We start from the raw sequence: 21,507 nt of genomic DNA, 5'->3' as shown, positions 1-21,507 counted from the left end.
AAGGTCCCCCACAACATTCTCCTAGAACTTGCTTTCCCCAGTTGCAGACCAAGCAGACTGATGGAGCAAATTTGCTTTCTCTTTGGAGCATTCTGAGAGGTGTGGCTAGGAAGGTGGAATGAGAATTGGAGCAGGCAGCATATGTGGAAATTAACACTGTAGTTGCAAAAAACCCTAGCTAGCACGATTAGAAAAGGAGGCATTACTGAAAGGACAGCTTGTGGAATCCAAGTGCTGGATACAGTAGTCCTGAGGAAGAGCTGGAGAGGGGAACCCTAGGATTGCCAGGATGTTTCAGTTCTTCTGACTACGGGCATTACCTGTGCTGCATCTTGCTCCATGTGGTCACCTCAGCCAGCCCTAAGCTCTTGAATTTACCTTTCATAGATCCAGCTGGAACCTGGGAGAGAGCCCAGCTTGGGTCAGTTTTCACCCTTGCTCTAGGCAGGCCTGATTTGCTAGGAATGACCTTGTGAAACAAATATAGCTCCAGGGCCTCCCTTGCCATGATGCTTAGGGCAGGAGTTCTGCTTGGTTGTTGTCAGAATGGTGTTCACTATGGTATCATATATAATAAATATACAATATAAATACATACATAAATATTAATTTCCTAAGCCCTATCTGAGATATTATATCAAAAATTAGTCTAAAACCCACTTTTTCTCCTTATACTTTTACATCCTCAGCCACTCTGGTATAATGCTTATTTACAAGAAAACTCTTGGGGTGCCTGAGTGGCTCAGTCAGTTGGTTGAGCATCTGACTCTTGATTTTGATTCAGGTCATGATCTCATGGCTTTGGGAGATGGAGCCTTGTGTCGGGCTTTGCACTGACAGTGCGTAGCCTGCTTGGGATTCTCTCTCTCCCTTTCTCTCTGTGCCTCCTCACTCTGTTTCTTCTCAGAATAAATAAATAAACTTAAAAGAAAAGAAAACTTGATTTTGCCTTGTTTTTTTATAATATCAGCTATTTATACATATGAATGGAAGGGTAAAACCTAATTTTATATGATACTTCAATGATATACATCTTTTTGGGGAGGAGGAATTAGAGCGAATGTCTTCCAAGAATTAAAGTTCACTGTGTATGAAAGATCACATTTGAGATGATCATGATTTATAGAGTAAAATATAGGTTTAAGGTCCTAAACAGCTACTTGGTGAATGAAAGAGACAGAATTTTTGTGTTGTAACAACTTTGGTAAATATTGTACGTAAAATGAAAATAAATCAAAGTACAAGTTGTACAAGGTAGAGTTTCTGGTGATTTCTGTGATATATTCCACTTTTATATCTTGAATATCACGTTGAATCAAGAGGCAATAAAAATATAGGTCTCTAGTTTAGTTTATGGTTGGTAAACTACAGCCCATGGGCCAAATCTAGCTTGTCACTTGGGTTTTTAGATAAAGTTTTATCAGAGGACTGGCATGCTGATTTGTTTACATATTGTCTCTGGCCACTTTTACGCTACAATAGCAGAGTTGAATAATTGCAACAAGAGACCATTTATGGCCTGCAAAGCAGAAAATGTGTGTTATCTGGCTCTTTACAGAAAAAGTTTGCTGACCCCTGGTTTAGGTCATCTGAGGCAGTGACTTTTAAAGTGGCACTGAGGGGTCCTAAAACCCTGTGAGACAGGCCGAATCAGCCAAGGGTGATACCTAGCAGGGCAAGCCATCTGGGCCCCTAGTCCTATTTCATCCAGAGTAGTTTGACTCTGTTGGGCTTCTGTGTAAGAAGTGATATGAATAAAGAAAGGATTGTCTTGCTTCAAAAATGCTATCAAAGCTACTGATCTCAAAGCACAGGAAGGCGTTCAGAACAGAGAGAGGGTCTCTCTCAGATTGTCTAATTATCTTATTGTGAACAAAGTGATTGCCTTGGCTTGACATAATGTCTCCAATGTAGAAAAAAAATCCTTGACAGGAATTTGGATGCTGAGGTGGACCTCTGTAATTACTGACTTGTTGGAAATTGCTTTTCAGTCTCTGGCAGGCTGATTTCCCTTTTTACAGGCAGAGATGCTGAACTTCTTTCTGGGCTGCAGTCAGATTTTAAAAGACTGCTCTGTGACTAGAGTTGATGAAGGGGTGAAGTTCATACTCACAAGGCAATGGCTAAAAGTAAAATGTGCCAAATCCTGGACTTTGGTTCTAATTCTTAAAGCATCAACACATTAATCTGATGCCATGGAAAATGGCCTTTAACATAGCTAATTTCCTCAAGTGTTTCTATTTTTGTAACTTAGGGGAAAATCTAAATGTGAATTGCAAGAGTTACTCAGGGTGAGAAATGGAGCCTTGGGATTGGGCAATAAGGATAAGGCCATTTGGTTTAGTTTAGGTTAAGCCATATAAACTGCAGATGGTTATCAAGCTTGCCATGCCTGATGAAGATTTTAAACTATGATGTATTACGGTATATGATATGCCAAAAGAATTGCAAAGTCTTGCCAATTTATATGGGCAGAGACTTGGGGCATATGTTTGCAAATGAATTTGCAGGGTGTTAGATCAGAAGGGTGGAATTTATTGTTGGAACAAACACAATTTATACATATGGATGCAGTGACCAGAGGTCATCTAGAAGGGAAAATCTAGAAAGGGTGGTGGGGATTGGGTAGCACTTGCTTCATCCCAGAGGCTTTACATATATTATCTCATTTAATCCTCACAGTGTCCCTGTGAGATAGCTATTATTATCCATATTTTACAGATAGGGTAACCATTAATTAAGTACTTCTCAAGGTCATACAGCTAGTAAGTACTTAAGCATATTTGCCCAATGTTTTTCCAGGGGGATGTGATTAGAGTTGGAAAGTGAGTGAGTGTCTGAGAAGAGCTCCCCTGCACCCAGCCCCATTTCATGTGAGGGAAAGGAGAAGCAGATATGGTCTCCTTAGATCCAGAAATCTCTGAATATAATTCAGGAGGAATCTAAAGCAGTGGGGGAACTTAGCTTGTTTCCCAGAGCAGGCTGGGGAGACTAGGTGATGTATATTCAACTGGCCTTGTGAGTGGAAAAGTGGCAATGGCTGAAGACAGCCATATAAGACCCAAGCTCCAATGTGGTATGGAAAAAGAAGCAGTGAGGCCCTTAGCTGTCACAGGAAGCTGTGGTAGATGCTGAGAGGGTTGGAAGACTGGGGAGTCATGGGGCAGGGCCAAGAAGGACTCAGAGTGCGTGGATCTTGTTGAAGTCCATGGTGGGTGCTGCAGTCAGCAGTAGTTGACCTCAGAGGTCAACACCCAAATCCAGGTGGCACCAGTTACTCAGACACTACCTGTAGATGGCAAATATGCCCCAAGGGATGCTTTACCATTTAGGAATTTAGGGGTAGATGAGAAGGTGGGGAAAGAAGAGAATCTCAAAAGACTGATGTTTAAGTAGTGGTGACTGAGTTATTTCTAATTGCCAAGGTTATGTTGTTTGTACCTTTGTTCTTTACCAGGGGGTTAGAATTAGGAATTTGGAGGCTACAATGAAATTAAGATATAGAGATATAACATTTTTTGGTACATCAAATATAAAGTTATATTTTGCACATTTCTCTTAATTGCTGATAATTTTTAACCAGAATCAGCTAAATTAATTATGCTAATTTTTTCACATTAGTGACTAATAGTTTGAATATGAATGGTTTGAAACCATGTTCATGTATATTATTTCACTTAATTTGGGAGGCATGTACAATTGTTTAATATTATGAGGCAGGGTACCATTATTATTTTTTACAAATGTTTTATTTATTTTAATGAGGCTGGTACAGACAATGTCCATTTAAAACACATATCCCAGGTCAAAAAGTACAAATAAAATAAAAAAGAGTAGTGTTCTGTTGAATACACTTCTGCATGAATAACTTTATTAATTGTTAATGAAAATTAGAACATTTCTGAGATCTTCTTAAAAAATTTTTTTTTAAAAATGTTTTATTTATTTTTGAGCGGAGTAGAGGAGGGGCAGAGAAAGAGGGAGACACAGAATCCGAAGCAGGCTCCAGGCTCCAAGCTGTCAGCACAGAGCCCAGTGCGGAGCTCAAACTCATGAACTGTGAGATCATGACCCGAGTCGAAGTCAGACACTTAACCAACTGAGCCACCCAGGCACCCCTCTGAGATCTTCTAATAAGACTTTTCTTGTATCTTAAAACACTTTCTTTTCAGTGAAACCATCTTTGAGTTAGTCATTACCCTCACCATCTCTGTCATCTTGATGCCAGCATAGTATTTCTCTTCTTTTGGTCCAGACCCTCAAATTTTAAAAGTAGCTTCAAGTTAAGGAAAGGTCATTTTTCCACAGTTCAGTTCTCTGAAAAACTTTCATCTCCCACTGAAAATCATAGTCCAGGAGTGAAGCAATCACAAGTTAGAACTTCAGGGCCAACTGGAAAGTCGTTGTGAACACTCGCATTGGTCAATCTTATTTATCATAAGACTGAAAAAGCACAGCCTGGGAAAAGTGGGCCCTCTATGCATGCACGTAATTTTTAAAAAGGAGAGGGCTATATGAAGGGGGCTGAGGTTTGATCACCAAAAATCAGCACAATGAAAACAGGTGGTAATGAATAATGGGCACTAGAATTCAAATTAGCAGATGTTTTAAAGAGATGGGGTGCCAGTTTTCAATTTCATTTTGAACACCACGTTACAAAAGAACTAATTTTAAAAATAGAAAAGGATTGAGGGTAAAGAAAAAAAAAGAAGAATATATAAATCATTGAATCATTGATCATTGTTCCTGATAAACTTCAATCACATCTTCCTCCATTCCAATTTCTTTTGGAGTGTAATTATCAGCACTTCTCTGATCTTCAAAGAGAAACCTGAGTGAATTCATTGGAACACTCTGTCTTTGGCAGTATGATGTTTTGAGTTTATTGAGGTGTGTTGTCATTTTCACTTTGAACTGAATCTCACTGCTATCCTGTCCAATGACTTTCAGTTTAATGTGTTCTCCTACCTTCTTATCCCACAAGTCCTCAGTTGAAGGTTTTGCCTCCTGGTCAGACATGGTGATGGTGGCTTCATCCAGGGTCTCCGTACAGTAGCGCCCTCAGGTAGGCAGAACCTCGCTCCAGGGTTTACGAATCCATCCCTCTTCCCCACCGCACAATACCGCGGCTCTGCAAGGTACCATTATTATCCCACATTTTACAGTTAAGGAAACCGAGGCTCAGAGTAATTAGCTTACTTGGCCAAGGTCACACAAATGGTCAATGAATGATGCTGAAATTATTGATTCAACATCCATTTTGAATTATCAGAACCTGGCATGGGACCTGACACGTAATAAGAGCACAATAAATATTTGAATGAATGAATGATGGCTCAATTGTGTGGCAGTGTCAGTAGGCTAGTTGGTAGGTTGGGAATCCTGTTGTGAGCAAGGTAAGGAAAGAAAAATTAATCAGAGCTGGATCCTCCTCTAGGTGAATTAGCTGTCCCTGATGTGCTATGCATTCTAATTTACAGCTAAGCCTTTGGAAATACTCGTGGGTCCTGTCAGAAAATACATGGAAAGCAAAAGAGTTTTAGAAGTGAAAAAAAAAATGTTTTGTGGTTTAGAGACTCCTGAGGAAAGTTAACTCTTGGGCTGAGTATAGTATGGGGGGAGTATGTCAAGGGCCAAGAAAGTATTTCATATCAGTTCATGCCTCTTAGAGTTGCTTTACAACATCTCATCATGTTGCTGTAATCCATGAGCAGAATAAAAGTGGACAGCCTTCCAGGGCAGATGTAAAGAAATTATAGCTAGTTCTCTAGTGCAAAGTAGTGCCAATTTCAAGTTTGGGTACCAGGCCTCTCCCAACCTGTCCAGCCTGACAGTACTTTTGTTTATTTCCACTTTGTATGTGGCTTTCTGTTAATCTGATTAAAATACCAGTTCTGTGTATAGGTGTTATGTTTCTGGTTAGCACTTTGAGGTTGGGGTCCTAATTGAGAGCTTTTTTTTCACCTTCTGGAAGTACAAGTCCTTTTGAAAACTTATGGTTTTGGAGTTTTGGGACTCTTTAGAATTTGGTTTTCATGTATGGGAGGAGGTTCTTTACATTAAAGTCTGAGTGTGTGTGCAAACAAGTGAGCATTTCCTGAACCTTCCAAATGCTGTGCATGTTTGACCTGGACTATACTGAGAGTGGTCTGCACACCTATGCTTAATCTCTCACGCCTCCCACTTATAACTGAGGGATCTGAGTCTCATATTTGGTGTAAATTATTAGGACAACCACATTGGGGGAAAAGTTTGTCAACGTAAATGAGTCTTACCCTTTGATTCTGTAATCAAATACCTGGATACCTCTGGAATCTATCCTTTAGAGATAATTTTTAGTGCAGAAAAAGAAGTTTTATGCCCAAAGGTTGGCATAAACTGAGAGCAATTTCCCCTTTTTTAAAATAAAAGTTTTTTTTTTAAATAAGAGAAAACTTTTAAATAAGATAAAACTTAATAGTTTCCAAATATAAAACTAGCAATGATGTTATATAACCACCAAAATGATTTAAAAAGTACCAAACAAGGTACTTTATTACTTACGATTAATCTTCATTCAAGTTATTATTATCCCATTATTTCAGTCTTGAGGGAAGGGAATAGGCTGTGGAGTTAGAGCTTGTGAACACATAATTCCTTCTTAGAGTAACCAGCTTGTAAGGTACAGCTGTGACAAACACTGAAACTGGTGAACAGAGTACTCAGAAAGAAGCCATGAGGCTGACACTTCATAGATTCCTTGGGATGCCCATAAACACAGCACCCATAATTATTTTTTGTTGTTGAAATAAAAAAAATTTTTTTAGAAATCTTTATTTATTTTTGAGAGAAAGAGAGAGAGAGAGAGAGAGAGAGAGAGAGAGAGAGAGAGAGAGAGAGAATGAGCAGGGGAGGGGCAGAGAGAGAGGGAGACACAGAATCCAAAGCAGGCTCCAGGCTCTGAGCTGTCAGCACAGAGCCTGACACAGGGCTTGAACCCATGAACTGCAAGATCATGACCTGAGCAGAAGTTGGATGCTTAACCGACTGAGCCACCCAGGCGCCCCTGTTGTTGAAATTTTAAATTTATTTACAAATGAAAATATATTTTAGTTATTTCAGGATAATTTGTAGCAAAAAGCCTTGGAAGATGCTTTTGTAATTCTGTTGCTATTATCCTATATAATATTTGCTATATTTGGGGGATGGGAGGTTTGTAAGGCCTGCCTTTCTTTGAGCTTATTTTTTTTAGCCTATAATTCTTTCGATCCCCACTATCACTACTAGGTATTATGACTGTCCTTCAGGCTTACATTCAAATGAGACATATATGGGAGACATCAGACATAACTTTTACACACTCTTAAATTGTTTCTGCAAAAATATATCTTTAAAAATAATAAAATTTATAGAAATGAACTACCACCCATGTTGATATATAGCATTAAGATCAATCCAAAGCCTGATTTAAAAAATAATAACCATCAGAACGTGAAAGGAGAACATTCTTTTAGGTTTTTAAGTCAATGTATAATATTGTCTAAGTGCAATAGGGTATCATTCCAGACTGGTAGGTGCTTAAAATGAAACTTTCAGACCTTCCACAATAGAGTTTTAATGCTAGAGTAGAAGGGCAGAGGAAAGTATCCTGTAGCCCACCTCCTTTAGGTTACTTCTGCTTACCCCTCAGGTTACAAAGACAGACCTGTAGGCTTGCCAGACTATAGGCAATACTGGGAACCAGGACAAGTCACTTAAATAGCTGGAAACCTCATGCGTAAACTGTGGAGGCAGGAGTTGGATTAGATCAGCATTTCCTAAACATTGTTTTGAGAAATTCCAGTGTTCTGTGAAGAGTTCAGAGGCATCCACAAGTAAAGAGTTTCCCTGATCAAATATATGTGAGAAATGCCATATCCCTCTTTGGAGATTCCCAGTGTATGTGAGTGAGCATATTCTAGGCTGTGAGATATTCTGTAGTAAAGACATACTGTCCAGTGTTTCACCCAGCGTTACTTAAATGTATTTGATGACAGAATCCTGTTAACAAGGAACATATTTTGGGAAACACTGAACTAAGTTTTTTTCCAAGCTCCAAGATTCTGGGATTTTAAACATGCCATCCAAAGGTTGCTTAGCAACATGACAGCCACCTGATTTTCCCACTAGATGGCACCCTTGAATGAGATTTACTTTTTGTTTTTGACTTGTTTCTCTTTAGACCTTTTTGGACATCGTTTTCCCTATGTACCAGGAGAGTGCAGATCAGATATGAAATTGATGTTAAAGCCATTATGGTAACATTTTACAAGTTATTTAAAATAAAACAGTGTGTCAACTGTAGGGATAAATAACAACTGAGACTGAAATACGATTTTTTTCTCACTGGAGCAAATAACTTTGTAAAAAAATATGATTTGAACAATACTGATATGTCTTATTTTTCACATTTTAAATCAGACTTTAGCCAGACAAAGTTTAGTTGAACATTTGCATTGTTTTACTGATCAACTTGAAATGTTGATCTGTGAGGCTGCCAGGGAATCTAGTGGCAGTTGGGAACTTTCTTTAGTTTCTATGATGGGTAAAAAAAAAAAGTGTCTTCAGCTGTAACACATGTGTATATTTTGTTAGAGATCACTGAAATATTATTGTGTTTAGGTGGCAGTTCATCGTCAGAAGGTCTGACTCTCTAGGCAGGCTGTGGTAAGTGGTCTCTTAAAGTCTCCTTCATGTTCTAATAAATTTTTGATTGGTTCTTTATTAAGAATAATTTGCTATTAGGCATTAAGATTTTGCTGGTCTGTGGGTTAGTCAGTCTGTCTTTCACTGGGTCTCACTGTTGTAAGCTTAAGCACATTAGCATCCCCCCACCCCCACCCCTTCCCTGGAGTTCATGGAATTTCACACGTTGGTTTAAGTGTGCCCAGGAGTTTTGGAAAATGAAGGCAACTTTACTTAGGAATAGTCATGCTTCAAGTTTGTTCAACTGAAGGATGTTTACCTATTAGAAATGTGTGCCTTTTTAATGATGGAAAGGGAGCTTTTAAAAGTATAATGAGGAGGCTTCCTGAACAGCTTCCTGAATTACCTGAAATATGTGTGTATATTTGGGGTGGAGGTGACAAGCCAAATTCTGTGACTGGAGTCTCATCTCTCTCTTTCAACGCAACCTTTTGAAGGTGGACTCTTTGTAAGTCCTCTTAGGTCTTATTCCAGTGAAAGATTCTTTCTGAACCCCAAATAGCACCCTGAGGACATTAAAATTCTTATACTTCCTAAAGGTAAGTTGTCTGAATTGTGATTTTCTTAGCATTACTATCAGATTTGCTACCATCTCTCGCTTCATGTTTTGTGTTTTCTCTTAGCTTTTTCCTCTACAACATTCAGCATGGCACAGGCCCTAGTTTTGAAGTTATCTTTGGGCCTTGGATTTTTAGCATAGTTTGTGTGTTGCACTCTTATTTTGTTAGAGCATTTGTTTGAGAAATTTGATGCAGATTTTGTGAGTGTGGTTTATAATGGAAATGTCAGTTAAAACACATAATGATAACCTAGTCAGTATGTATTGAGTGCTTATTGCTCCAGGCACTGTGCCAAGCATGTTACATGTATTAGCTCATTTAATCTTCATAGCAACCTGAAGGGGATAGATGTTCTTTCTATGGCATTTTCAGATGAAAATGGGGGATAGATGCTCTTTCTATGGCATTTTTTCACATCTTATGTTTTACCACCACATGAAAGATATGAAATATTCTTGTCCAAATATTTTGTGGAATGTGCATAGGGATCTTTGTAAGGTTGAGACAGGCTGGGCCAAGTGGCTACAAGGTAGGAAGAAATCTCCTGATAATGAGAATTCAACTCCCAAGTTTGTTCTCAGCTCTAGACACCAAGATTTCTTGGCCTGATGGCTTCATATTCAAATATGTTTGGCCATGTTTCTCAAAACACTGAGTTACTATACTTTGCATTAACAGTGCTTGGCTTTGTCTTTTATGCAGAAAGCCCCTCCAGGCCTCTGTAATGTGCTAAAAAAGATCTTGTCTAAAACTCATGAAAATAAATAACATAAAACTGTTCTGAATAAATTTGAGTTAAGTGAACAGAACCCTTTTCTGTGTATGTGTATTGCGTACATACAGTTGTGTGCTCCCGTGAACACATGTTCTGTCGTTGAGCCTAGGACCAATATCCTCCATAGTGAAGGACATCTCATAATTTCCATTATAAATTATTTTAGGGTTTATAACTAATACTGTAAAAAATTCAGCCATGCCTGGAACTTATTTTATTGTGTTTGCAGGTTAGTTATTGCAAGGGAGCATGTAGATGAGAATATATCTTTGTCTTAGCAGTTGGAGGTGGTACAAATATTTTTGTAATTGTTGTAATGGATGGGAGGGATTTCGTAAGTAGATCAGGGACCTCAGAGATTCAAGTGGCAAAGAGCAACACGTCAGTTGGATTCTGGATGCCTGAAGGGCAAATACGAAGTTTGATCTTTAACTTGCATGCTAATTATAAATGAGAGGCTACCCAGTATAGCATTGAATTCTGTGAATCTCTTTTTAAAGAAATTAATTGGCAGGAACGAGTGCATTCTTAGAGGCATGTAAGTTTATTTTTATCATTAAGACTAAGACTCAACTCAAAAGTCAACTCTTCTGGAAAGCCTGCAATAGTTTCTAAAATGTACCGAGCACTTTCAGGCAGCATGCTAAGCTCTTTACACGAGTTTTCTCATTTATTCAACTGAACATCTTTATTTTACAGATGAAGAAGCCAAAGATCAGAGACAAAGTATACCAGTAGGAGCTGGTATAAGGGCTGATAGACATGGGGTGCAAGAGCCTACAGTCTGCACGCATTGTGCCTAGTGTTTTCTGATTCCCTCTTTGCACTGACATTCCTTTAATCCAGTTAGTTGTTCTCAGCCCTGGGGCTTATTAGAACAAGCCAACGAACTTAAAAATGCAGACATGCAAGTCCACTCAGATCAATTAAATCAAAATCACTGGAAATGAGGCCCAGATGATTTTGCAGAGAACCACCCCCCCCCCTTTATTTGTGATCAGCTTTAATAGTTGTGAGGTCAATTATTTCTCATGTAAAAGTTTAATTGACCCATAACCCATTTATTTAAAATTTGTACCCGTTTGTATGGGCTGAGCAAAAGTTTGTCTTTGCAAAGGATTTGCTAAGTGAATTAATAGATGATAGTGGAGCATAAAGGAAATGTTTATCCTATTAAAGAGCACAAACCGCTTTCATGTGTAATCAAAAACTGTATTCATTATAAACAAATTGATAGGTGAATTTCAAGTCATTTTAATATCTGTTAAGTAAATTTCCTAAGTACTCTTCATCTACTACATTTTATTAACCTGATTGATTACTTGCTTTAAAAAATGTTTTTAAGAAAATATTCTGTCATTCTAACTTTTGACATAGTCAACTTGAGATTTTCTCACCTTTAGTTGAAATTAGTTTTTGCTGTGTGATGTGCTATAATGTCACTTTGTAGCTGGGTGTTTTGCCTCAACCATGAGGTTTCAAATTTCTTAAAGCAAGGATCTCATCTCTAATTTTTTTAAAAGTACTTATGCCTATGTTTTAGTGCTCTGCACTTTGTACGTGCTCTATGAGTGCATACTTTTGAGCAAAGTAGTGCCTGCTTGGGGAAAATAAAACTTCAGTTGAGGAAAATGTAGAGCTCACATTCATCCTGTAGATCAGATAGCTGGTCATACTCATATGGGTTGTTTATGATCCACGTGCATGAGATTGGTCTATGTCCGAGCCATACCAGGTGTCACTGAATTTTATTCCTGGGAAGATGCAAGAGCTCCTGCTGTGCGAATGATATATCCTTAAATGTGTGATGGTTCCTGGATGGCTCTGGGTCACAAAATACAGAAGATGGAGAGAGACTGTACCCAGTCTACTCCTGTCAATTTTATGCATTTCTAGAAAGGCAAAACAGTGCAGTAGTTTAGAGCTAAGGGTCTGATGTCAGTGGACTCAGGTTCAATAAAAAGTTCTACCACTCAATAATAGTGTGGCCCCAGACAAGCCACTTATCTTCTCTGAGTATTTCCTTATCTTTAAAATGGGGTATTGTGAAGATTGAGTGAGTTAACTTATAAACATGATTGGTGTAGTGGATGGTAAATTGTAAACCTGCATACATATTACCTCTTAGTGTTAATATAAAATGAAAATAATAAATTATTTAGAGCAGTGGTTATTAACAGGGGATGATTCTGCCTCCCAGGAGACATTTGGCAATGACTGGAGACAGTTTTGGTTATCACAGTGTGTGTGTGTGCGCGCGTGTGCATGTGTGTGCTTTACTGGCATCTAGTGGGTAGAGGCCAGGGATGCTGCTAAACATTCTGCAATACACAGGGCAGTCCCCCCACAACACAGAATTATTTAACCTCCAGCGTCAATAGTGTCAAGGTTGGGAAACCCTAATATAGAGCCTAATAAGCACAAGTAAGTGATTTATATTAGCCAAAAAAAGTTGAAATATTAAATTACCCTGGTATATTAAAGGAAGGCAATTCATGAAGATAAATAATCTCATTTAAGAATCTAGGGAATAGATTTACTGTGATGACCAGGGAAGAAAGGTCACTCAGGAAAGGTAAGGGAAGTTTGCTTTCAGGAAATAGGACATAAGACAGTGGTGAAATAAGCTTGAGAAAGCCATGAGGATGCTATTTAGGGATTAAGCTGCTAAAAGGCTTGTTCTTTCTGCCACTTCTGGAGCTGTCTTGTAAAGAAGCATGCAGGTAATGGAGGAACTGTTTTACTTTTAAAATAAAACTAAAGGTAACGTGTTCATTAACACACATGAGCACACACACATGAATATACGGCTGGCAGATTATGTAGAGTATTAAATTAAGATAATTTGGAAATAACCTCTAATTCATAGCCAGCAGTACATTGGTTGTGTGCTCACATATACTGGGTCTCTTCTGTATATCTCAAAATGATCAAATTCAAACAAGAATGAGTAGTGGCATTCTTCTTGTGAGTTGAACTCACATTCTACTATGTACTTTGCTATGAATACAATTGGTTTTGAAGACTAGTTTTAGTGTTAGAATGATCTCTAGTGCTCTAGAACATATATAGAAATTATAATGAACTTAAATAAATATACATTTATTTAACTTATTATATAAAGATTTAAAAATATTATATTTATAAAAATAGAATCCTACCTCTTTGACCTGGCATCCCCAGGTTCTTCACAGTGGTCTCCAAACTATCTGTTGGGCTTTGTCTCCCACCATATTTTTCACCCTATACTCTGCTCTCCTTAAACCCAGTGATGATAATATGAAATCACCTTTAGAATTGTTTTTGCTTCTAAAGAGAACTTGTTTTGCTCTCAGATATATCACTTAGCACAGAATAGGCACTCAATAAATTTGATTAATACATAATAATGGCTCTCTTTGTAGACCAAACACAGACATATTAGGTATTGTGCCTCCTGATCTTTGTGCCTTTATTCCTCCCTTATCCCAAAAGATTTTCTTATGGAAATATTATCTTCTCCTTTAAAATTTACTAAAAAATCTTCTTCACAAGATCTTCTCTTATTTCTTTTTCAACCCCAGTTCTATCAGAATTAACCTCTCCCTCTTGAGAGACCCAAAGGACTGTGTTCTTCTCCATTTGCCTTGTGTTGGATCTGGTCAAAGCAAAACCCTTGTCCCCTGTATTGTATACAGCTCCAGGTAAGAAGCCATGACTGTACATTCTTCTATCTGCTACAGGGTTTTTGTACAAAGTACCCAAGTCCTGATTGAATAGCTCAGTGGGTCTTCCCATGGTCATCACCCTGAGGTTCTCTTTGCTATCATGCTATTTACAACATGTTTACTTTGAAATAAGTCTAAGGAGATGAAGTCTCCATAGACTTTTAGCTCCCTGAGGGCAGGGCCTGTGTGTAATTCTATTTGGTGACTCTTTATCTAGAGTAGCATGGAGAGCATGCTCATAGATTTCTGGGAAATGATTGATGCCTTGAATTACTGTTAGGTGGTTAGTGCCACTTTGTCAAGTATTTTTATGTGAAAGGCAATTGATGGTCCTCAAAGTGTCTGTTTAATGAACTTAATCAGGGAGATAAATGGAGTTACTCTATCAGTCATATAGCTACTATGGGACTGATTTATAGACTAGATCTTAACTTGTAAAAAAAAAGGGTAAAGTGGAGGGCAAAGAGCTTCCTCTAGAAATGGAAATTAGCCTTTAGAAGACCTTTCAGCTCAATTTAGAGGTATGCTGCTCTTAGATTTCTAAAATCTCTGCCACTAAGCATACATTAATTGCTTTTCACTTGGTGCCAGAGGCACTGGGAGAGTAAGACCAGTTTATAATATAGCCCCTGTCCTCTGGTGCCTTATGCCGTAGTAGTGCATGGCTAAGCAAACTTTTTCTTAAAGGGCCATTTGATAAAGATTATAGGCTTTGCAGGCCATTCAGTCTTTTGCAGTTATTCAATTCTGCCATTGTAGTGTTGTTGTAGCACCCGTAGACAGTACATAAATAAGTGAACATGACTGTGTTCAAATAAAACTTTATTAGCAAAACTGGTTTAGCCTGGTTTAGCCTGTGTGTCACAGTTTGCTGACTCCTGCTCTAGAGTTTGGGTAAATGTGTATGTATGTGGGTATGTGTATGCATATAAAACTAATTGTTAAAGTGTGTGCTTTTTACTGTTAACATTGTAGAAACTGAGGTGAGCGAGAAGGCTGGGCCAGAGTAGTGGACAGGGGAGGCTTGATGAAGGATTGTCTGTCTCTGTGATCACATGTTTAGAACTGTTCTTCATTTCACTTTCCTATCAAGAAAGTTGTTTGTGAAGTTACTCATTTTTTTCATGTGTTTTATAAATATCTGCTAAGTGGTCATTATATAGAAATGTTCATTCTGACTTTTTTAAGTTTAAGAGTTGGATGTGTTTTCCATATTTCAATGACTTGTTTTACACATTTTAGCATCTCTGAAATTGGGATGTATCTCCCAGTTGATGGTGTTATTATATGATTTTCCTTTCTCTGAGGATATAAATTAAGATATACCTTACAACTGTTGGGGGTTAGATTCAGAAGAAATATGGTAGCTGTTGTAGCACTGCCTTCAGTGTTTTCTAAAACAGGGCCACTTGTTTTAGATATTTTGGTTTTTACTTTTACATCTACTCAGCAACCTGTTAGACACAAAGATTCTAAGAACATTTTAAGTAAAGATTGGGAATGCTTTTTTTTTTAACTAATACTTTAATTCCTAAAAGAGACTGGTTACTTTACATGTCTCATTTAATGTTCTGTTAAATAAACTTCTTATGTCAAAGCACAGCTTTTCCTGTGCTCTTTGATAATTTTGACTTTGATAATTTTTCCTTCATAAAGGTAAAATATGAACAACAATTTCAGAAATACCATTCTGTGGTCTAGTGAGTAACCTGGTCATAGCCCACTGTGTCTATTACCTGTAACATTCCCTTTATTAGAAGCACAGAATTTGAGAACAGGTGTTGCAATATATATGTGTTTTCCCCAATTTATCTCATTTTTACTTCATTGCTTTTGGATTCTTTAAAACTATGAAGTTCTTTATGCAGGACTGGCCTAATTAGGAGAGCTTGGGAAGGTTTGTAAAAGGTTTAATGTTCCCCCTCTTTCCTGTCTGTGTAAATCAATTAAAATGGACTATGAAGAAACTCACACTCAAATCATGTGTAACTCTGGATTTTACTGCTATGTGCTTGTTTTCTACATTCGAAGAGGAGGTTCCACTTAACTGTATTTATGATTTACGGTAGCCAGAGATACATTTCAACCAGTTTCGTGATATACGGGAACATGACATAACATAGAAACATTATTTATGCCCCCTATCAGAACAGGAAAACTGTTTCTTACACTGTGCTTATAGTTTAGGCAGTGTTCATAGTAAGCACATCTGTCTTTGTAATTAGTATAAAAAAATCAGTAAAAATTAAAATTCAGATTAGTATTTCACTACTGACATCTCTAAGTATTTCTAAGTTAATCCTCCTCAGTAATAATAGTAAATACTCTTCAGTGTTTGTAGTCTTTGGCTCCTTTAGGCATGGCTTTTGTTTATTTGTCTTCTTTAAAGTTTTTGTTTGATTGCTAAGTCTTGAAGTAATCTCTACATAGTTTTTTCTTCTTGTGTATTTTAGAAAAGGTCTTCAGTGCAAAAAGTTGGTTAAATATTAATTGCCAATTGGTCATTAGAGAGAGATAAACTGTGATTCTTATACCACATGGAGAATTTTACAGTGTGGTATTTGTGGTATTGTATGTGTGTGTGTGTATTCCAAGGCATTTCAAACTGTAGTTTTACTTAATGACATTCTTATTATAGGGTGTGCAACCTGAGAGGTAGGAAAGGGTAAGCCAGAAGCTACAATTCATTCAAAGATTTCTTCTTGAAATAACTCTGGAAAAATAAATTTTATTATTTTTTTTCTGACATCTTGAATTGCATTTTTTATCCTGCTTTACCTTTAAGGTACTTAAGTGAAAAGTATAATGACTTTTTAGAGCAGGCCCAAACTGTAGAGCAATTTAGTTGAGTCCTCTTATTTTTAGACAGAAACCAGAGTTAGGCTGCCCCTACCATTTGAGGGGCCAGGGCAAGTACTAATGGAGAGCCACAGACCAAATATCTAAATATGCAAAAGGTCTACTCAAGCTATGCCTGCCTCCTGTCCTGAGGACTGTGGCCTAGTGCCTACAGGTAACAGGGGCCTCAGTCTCTCCAGGGCCTTCCCATGGATCTGCAAGAGCAGGACAGGGTGAGAGTGGACTTAGGTCCAAGACCCCTGAACCCACTGAGCCCCAAATGAGGATAACCTATTCAAACTGTCCAGGGAGGTGTGTTTCTGCCTCCAGGCCTTACTTGTCTGAATCAGGCCTTCTAGGGATGCCTCTCTTGAGCAAGGGGAAGGAAGGGAACAGAGTTATCTGGGAGACATCTTGTCTTTGGTTTCCAAGGGCAGAGGCTGTGGTTCATCCTCTCATGGTCCATCAACTCAGTATCCTCTGGCCTGGGGGCCAAGTTCAGCTAAGGAGTCTCTCCTATAGGCTTGGGCAGTTACCAAATAAAAAACAAACAAAACATCCTTATAAGATTGAAAAGAAAAGAAACTGCATTTTGGAGTTTGTTCTGTGTGGAGCCCTCTACAGTTTGTGGCCCAAGAAAGGGACCCCTCTGGCCTAGGTCTAAGAAAAGTCTAAGAAAGGTCAAAGGGCCTGGACATTACACAGCTAACTAGTGGTGCAGGCATTATGATCTTCTTCAGAAACTACAGATTTGTTCTATCTACTTTATGACTTACAAACATGCTTGGTTCTGATAAAGTTCAAAAAGGGAAAAAAATGGAAAGACAGAAATAACTTCAATAATGTATTATTCACATTATCATTATCCTATCTCAATTTTTCTTTCTCTGTTGGATAAAGGAACCCTTAAAAACTCACATATACATCGTGACTTCGAAAGAAAGAAAGGCTATCAAAACACTCTCCTGTGAGAAATTTTCCGTTTCAGAGAATTCAGGTGTGTGAATCACTTCCTTCTGTCCTGTCATAGAAGAAAAAAAAGCAATATGACTTTATATTTCAGCTGAGGAGGCCGGGGTTGGCATTTTCCAGGGAAGATTGCTTATCATGGAGCAGAGCTATATACTGAAATGGATTTCTGCATAGACTTTACAGGAACAGTTTGCAGATGTGGACGGCATTCCCAAGAAAAGATTTTTACAGTGACTGACATCCCCAAAACCTTCCCAGAAAAAGGAAAACGTGTCCTTTCTCAATTTCACGTATGCTTTCTCCTTGATCAAAAGGCTGATTTATCCATGGTGGCACCTGAAAAATAAATTTTTTAACAAGGTTGCTTCACAGTAAAGATGAAAGTACAAGCAAGTATTAGACAGGCCAACTGGAAGGGCTTGAGTGTGGAGGATTTTATATTTCTTCTTGCAATAAACACATGTGGAGTCCAGGAAGGGTGATGCCGTCATCTGGTGGGGTGATGGAGATCCCCACTGACACTGGAAAAATACCAGGTTAATGAAGTATGAAATGTAGCATTAGGCACAGGCAGGTATTTTGTGAGTTTGGGAGTCTGTTGAGGGGAGTAAAATCTTAAGTCCTGTTGGTCTCAAGGATCTGGGAGAGGTGAGTGGGCAGAAGGGGTTAGGCTGGGGAGTGATAGGTTGGGTTTGTTTTTGCCTCAGATAACTGCACCTGGAGTGAGAGGGCAGTGAGATGGTTCCTCTGTAGGTTTCATATGGTGACTTGCGTTCATGTTTTTACCGACATGTGTGTTGGTTGTTCATTTAACACCTGTAACATATGTCTATTTTTGCATTGGTTGGAGGAATTATGCTTGTTTACATATCTGGCTTTACTGTTGGGCTGTGAGCTTTTTAGGACAGTGCTTAGTCATCTGTTTTTTTCCCTATTCCCAAAAGAACTAATGAAACTTTGAAAGTAGTTATTATTTAGAAGAGGTTGGTTGCATGGAATCAGAAAGGCAAAGTCTCCCTCAGTGGAAAGAGCAATATGCTTCTTACCACCAAGGGTAATGCCTCAAATAATAAATAGACTCCAGCACTTGAGAAGCTGTTGGCAAAAGCTTGGCTTTCAGCAGTGTGAGGTCTGAAAAAACTCCCAAAGCATATCATTTTCATAATGCATATTCTTACAAAATGCAAGATGCAAATTCTAAGAAAAATTGAGGATGCCTTCCTCTACAGAGAAGTCACTGTCCTTTAGATCAGAAAAGCATTAGAGTGCAAAGAGCATTTGCTGTTCCCCTGGAAACGGCTGCTCAGCAGATGGCCTTCACATTTATGGCCTTGATAGTTTCAGGATTGGAAACTATCATCCTGAAATGGAAAGGAAGAAAATTTGATTTTCTGGGCATGTTCTCTTCAAGTGGAGATGGTTTCTCAAGTGTTACTTGGGAGAAAAAAATACGGCAATATTATCTGAAGCTCCAAATTTATATGTGGCCCTCTATTGCTTAGATGTGTGCTAATCAAGGGTATTTTTTAGTAAGGAGACATGAAATGTCTCAGGAAAGATTTCTGTAAGGATAAATTCCCACCTTACGTTTCCTTATATATTGTTCTCTATGCCTAGATCACTTTTCCTTCAACTACCTTCAGTCAACTAATGTTGGCACATTTGTCAGATCCCTGCTTTGTGGTCACTTCCACTGGGGAGCCTACTTTGAATTCTTAGATCCTCTGTGGTTCTCCTCTTTAAATAATTTCATCTCATCCTGTAGCAGGGCCTGCAAATTGGTATGCCTATAGGAGCCAAGGATGAAATGGACTGTTGATAGTAGAATCTTCTGTGATGATGGGAGCATCTGTATCTGCCTGGTTTATTATGGTAGCTACTAGCCACATGTGGCTTTTGAGTACAGTGGCTAGTGCAACTGAAGACCTGGACTTTTAGTTTTTATTTAGTTTTTAGTTAATTAAAATGAAAATTTAAATAATTACATGTGGCTAGTGGCTACTATAATAGACTAGCACAGGCAGGTTTATAGAAAAATGAGCAGCATAAATATGATCAGTGAGTTGAATTTGGACTCAGTGTCAAAGATACAGAAAGGAATACTGAGGACTGTGGAAAACCAGAAACCATGTACCTTATCAAAAAAGGACCATTGTTGCTCAGTTCTAACTAATTTTTAAGAAGCATAAGAGAAAATCCTATTCATAAGAGAAAATTTTATTGTGAAATTTCCTTATTTAAAAAAATGTTGGCAACTATCTAAAATTCTTGGTCAGATTTTATTTGTGTGTGGCCATTTTGTGACTTCTGTGATTGCTCCATGGCAAGTATTACTATTACTTGAGAGGAAGTGCTGTCAATACTTGCTGGGACAACATTAACTAGGGCTGACCCAAGCAAACTGGGCACTAGGAGGTTATTGTAGGCTTAAGGTGAGCAAGAGCATGGTAGCCTGGACCGTGTGGCAGCCATGAAGATGACTCCTTGAGAACCTCATTAGAATATACTTTATTTTTTCCTTGGCCTTTTATGTTTATTTGATACTAGACTAAACCTTACATATAAATAATTTCAAACAGGTTCAGTTGTTTCATCCATTGGCCTCTGTAAACAAGCTTGTTTCCACCTCACCTATTTCCTTCATCCTATTGCCACAGAATCCATGGGTCTCACCTCTGAAGACATGCCACATGCAATCAGGCCACACAAGTGGCAACAAAGGTATATGCCATGGAACTCGACATCCTGGTTTGTCTGGGTTGAAGCTGTGATTTCTTAAGCCTATGTTTTAAGCTTTCATTGCCTTTCCTACTGATATTGGAGAATGTTAAGCAGTTTGCTGGTTTCTGGCAGTGATTTCCCATAGGCAGTGCATACAGCCTCACCTAGAGATCCTCCCCCGACTCCTGCCTAGTACCTGATTATGGGGAAGGAGTAAGAATATTTGCCAACAAACATGTAATTTCTGTTGCTACCTGTTCTACCATTTTGTGTGAACCTCAGGAAGAAAGTTTTCATACTTGATATCTGATATTACTATATTTATATTTACATTTTGCATTCTGACAATGATGTTCTGGTTCCTTTATAGGATAAAGTTTTATTCATTTACTGCTTGGTTAAATATGATGCAAAGGCCAAATTCTTACAGGCTACCTTTGGGGGTCTCACACGGTCATGCCCCTCACCTACTTTAATAGGCTCACCGTTCACTATAATCCCAAGGGCATTTTCCACTTTTGACACATTTTACAGACTTTTCCCAGCATTTCTTGAGCTATTTCTGCTTCTAGAACTTGGTGTTTACTATTCTCTAACCTGGGATGCCCTTCCATTTTTACAGGTCCATCTCAGAACGAATTTCCCCATTGTAATGGTCTGTTTTCCCTCTGTGTTCAGTACAGTGTTTGTTTTTCTGCTATAACTTGTATCAGCTCATGCCATGGACACCCCTGAGTCAAGGAGGGATATATTTCATTCCAGTTGTGCCTTGCCCAGAGTATACTTTCAATAAATATTTAATTCATTGAATTATGAATGTAAGTTTTTTTGAGTAGGTGACATAATTATGAATTTGTATTTGTATTTTATAATGTGGAGCAAATTAAACTGAAGTTTCCTCCTTTTTCCTGTTAGTCCTTAATTGTGGTATAGTTTTTAAAAGAAGTACCAAGATTTATTTTTTTAAAAATGTCCACAGTTTGGCCGGGCCATCTTACTTTTTTCTGAGTTGCTTAGATTTTGCTGTGTGGTCAATTTCTAGTACATGTCATATGGCCTTTGGTTATGTCAAAATTTGATAGTGCTTCTGTGAAGTAATTGTTGAATTTATTTTTGAATGTCTTTACTTCACATCCTCTGGGCTTCTCTTAAGCTTTCCTTTTAGGGAAGGCTTTCAGAAGTGTGTGGTTTGGTGTCCATAAATTCCTGG

The 21,507-nt window shown here is 38.2% G+C and overlaps 2 protein-coding genes across 2 annotated transcripts in view; one reads left to right on the top strand and one right to left on the bottom strand.

Moving 5' to 3' along the window:
• ERC2 (ELKS/RAB6-interacting/CAST family member 2) overlaps positions 1-21,507 on the top strand; it is a 792,499-nt gene that overhangs the window by 170,014 nt on the left and 600,978 nt on the right. The window lies entirely within an intron of this gene.
• On the bottom strand, positions 4,738-5,038 carry LOC122214471 (small ubiquitin-related modifier 1-like). The gene has a single exon (XM_042929692.1). The coding sequence runs from the start codon at positions 5,017-5,019 to the stop codon at positions 4,738-4,740; it is 282 nt and encodes a 93-aa protein (XP_042785626.1). The 5' UTR covers positions 5,020-5,038.

Source organism: Panthera leo, chromosome A2 (assembly GCF_018350215.1).
Source record: "Panthera leo isolate Ple1 chromosome A2, P.leo_Ple1_pat1.1, whole genome shotgun sequence".
NCBI classification, from domain to species: Eukaryota; Metazoa; Chordata; class Mammalia; order Carnivora; family Felidae; genus Panthera; species Panthera leo.
The sequence above is the reverse complement of the archived record's forward strand: the minus strand, read 5'-3'. Positions and strand labels throughout refer to the sequence as shown.

Coding starts and splice junctions, on each gene's coding strand:
- LOC122214471 (XM_042929692.1), bottom strand. CDS start 5,019: ATGTCTGACCAGGAGGCAAAACCTTCAACTGAGGACTTGTGGGATAAG.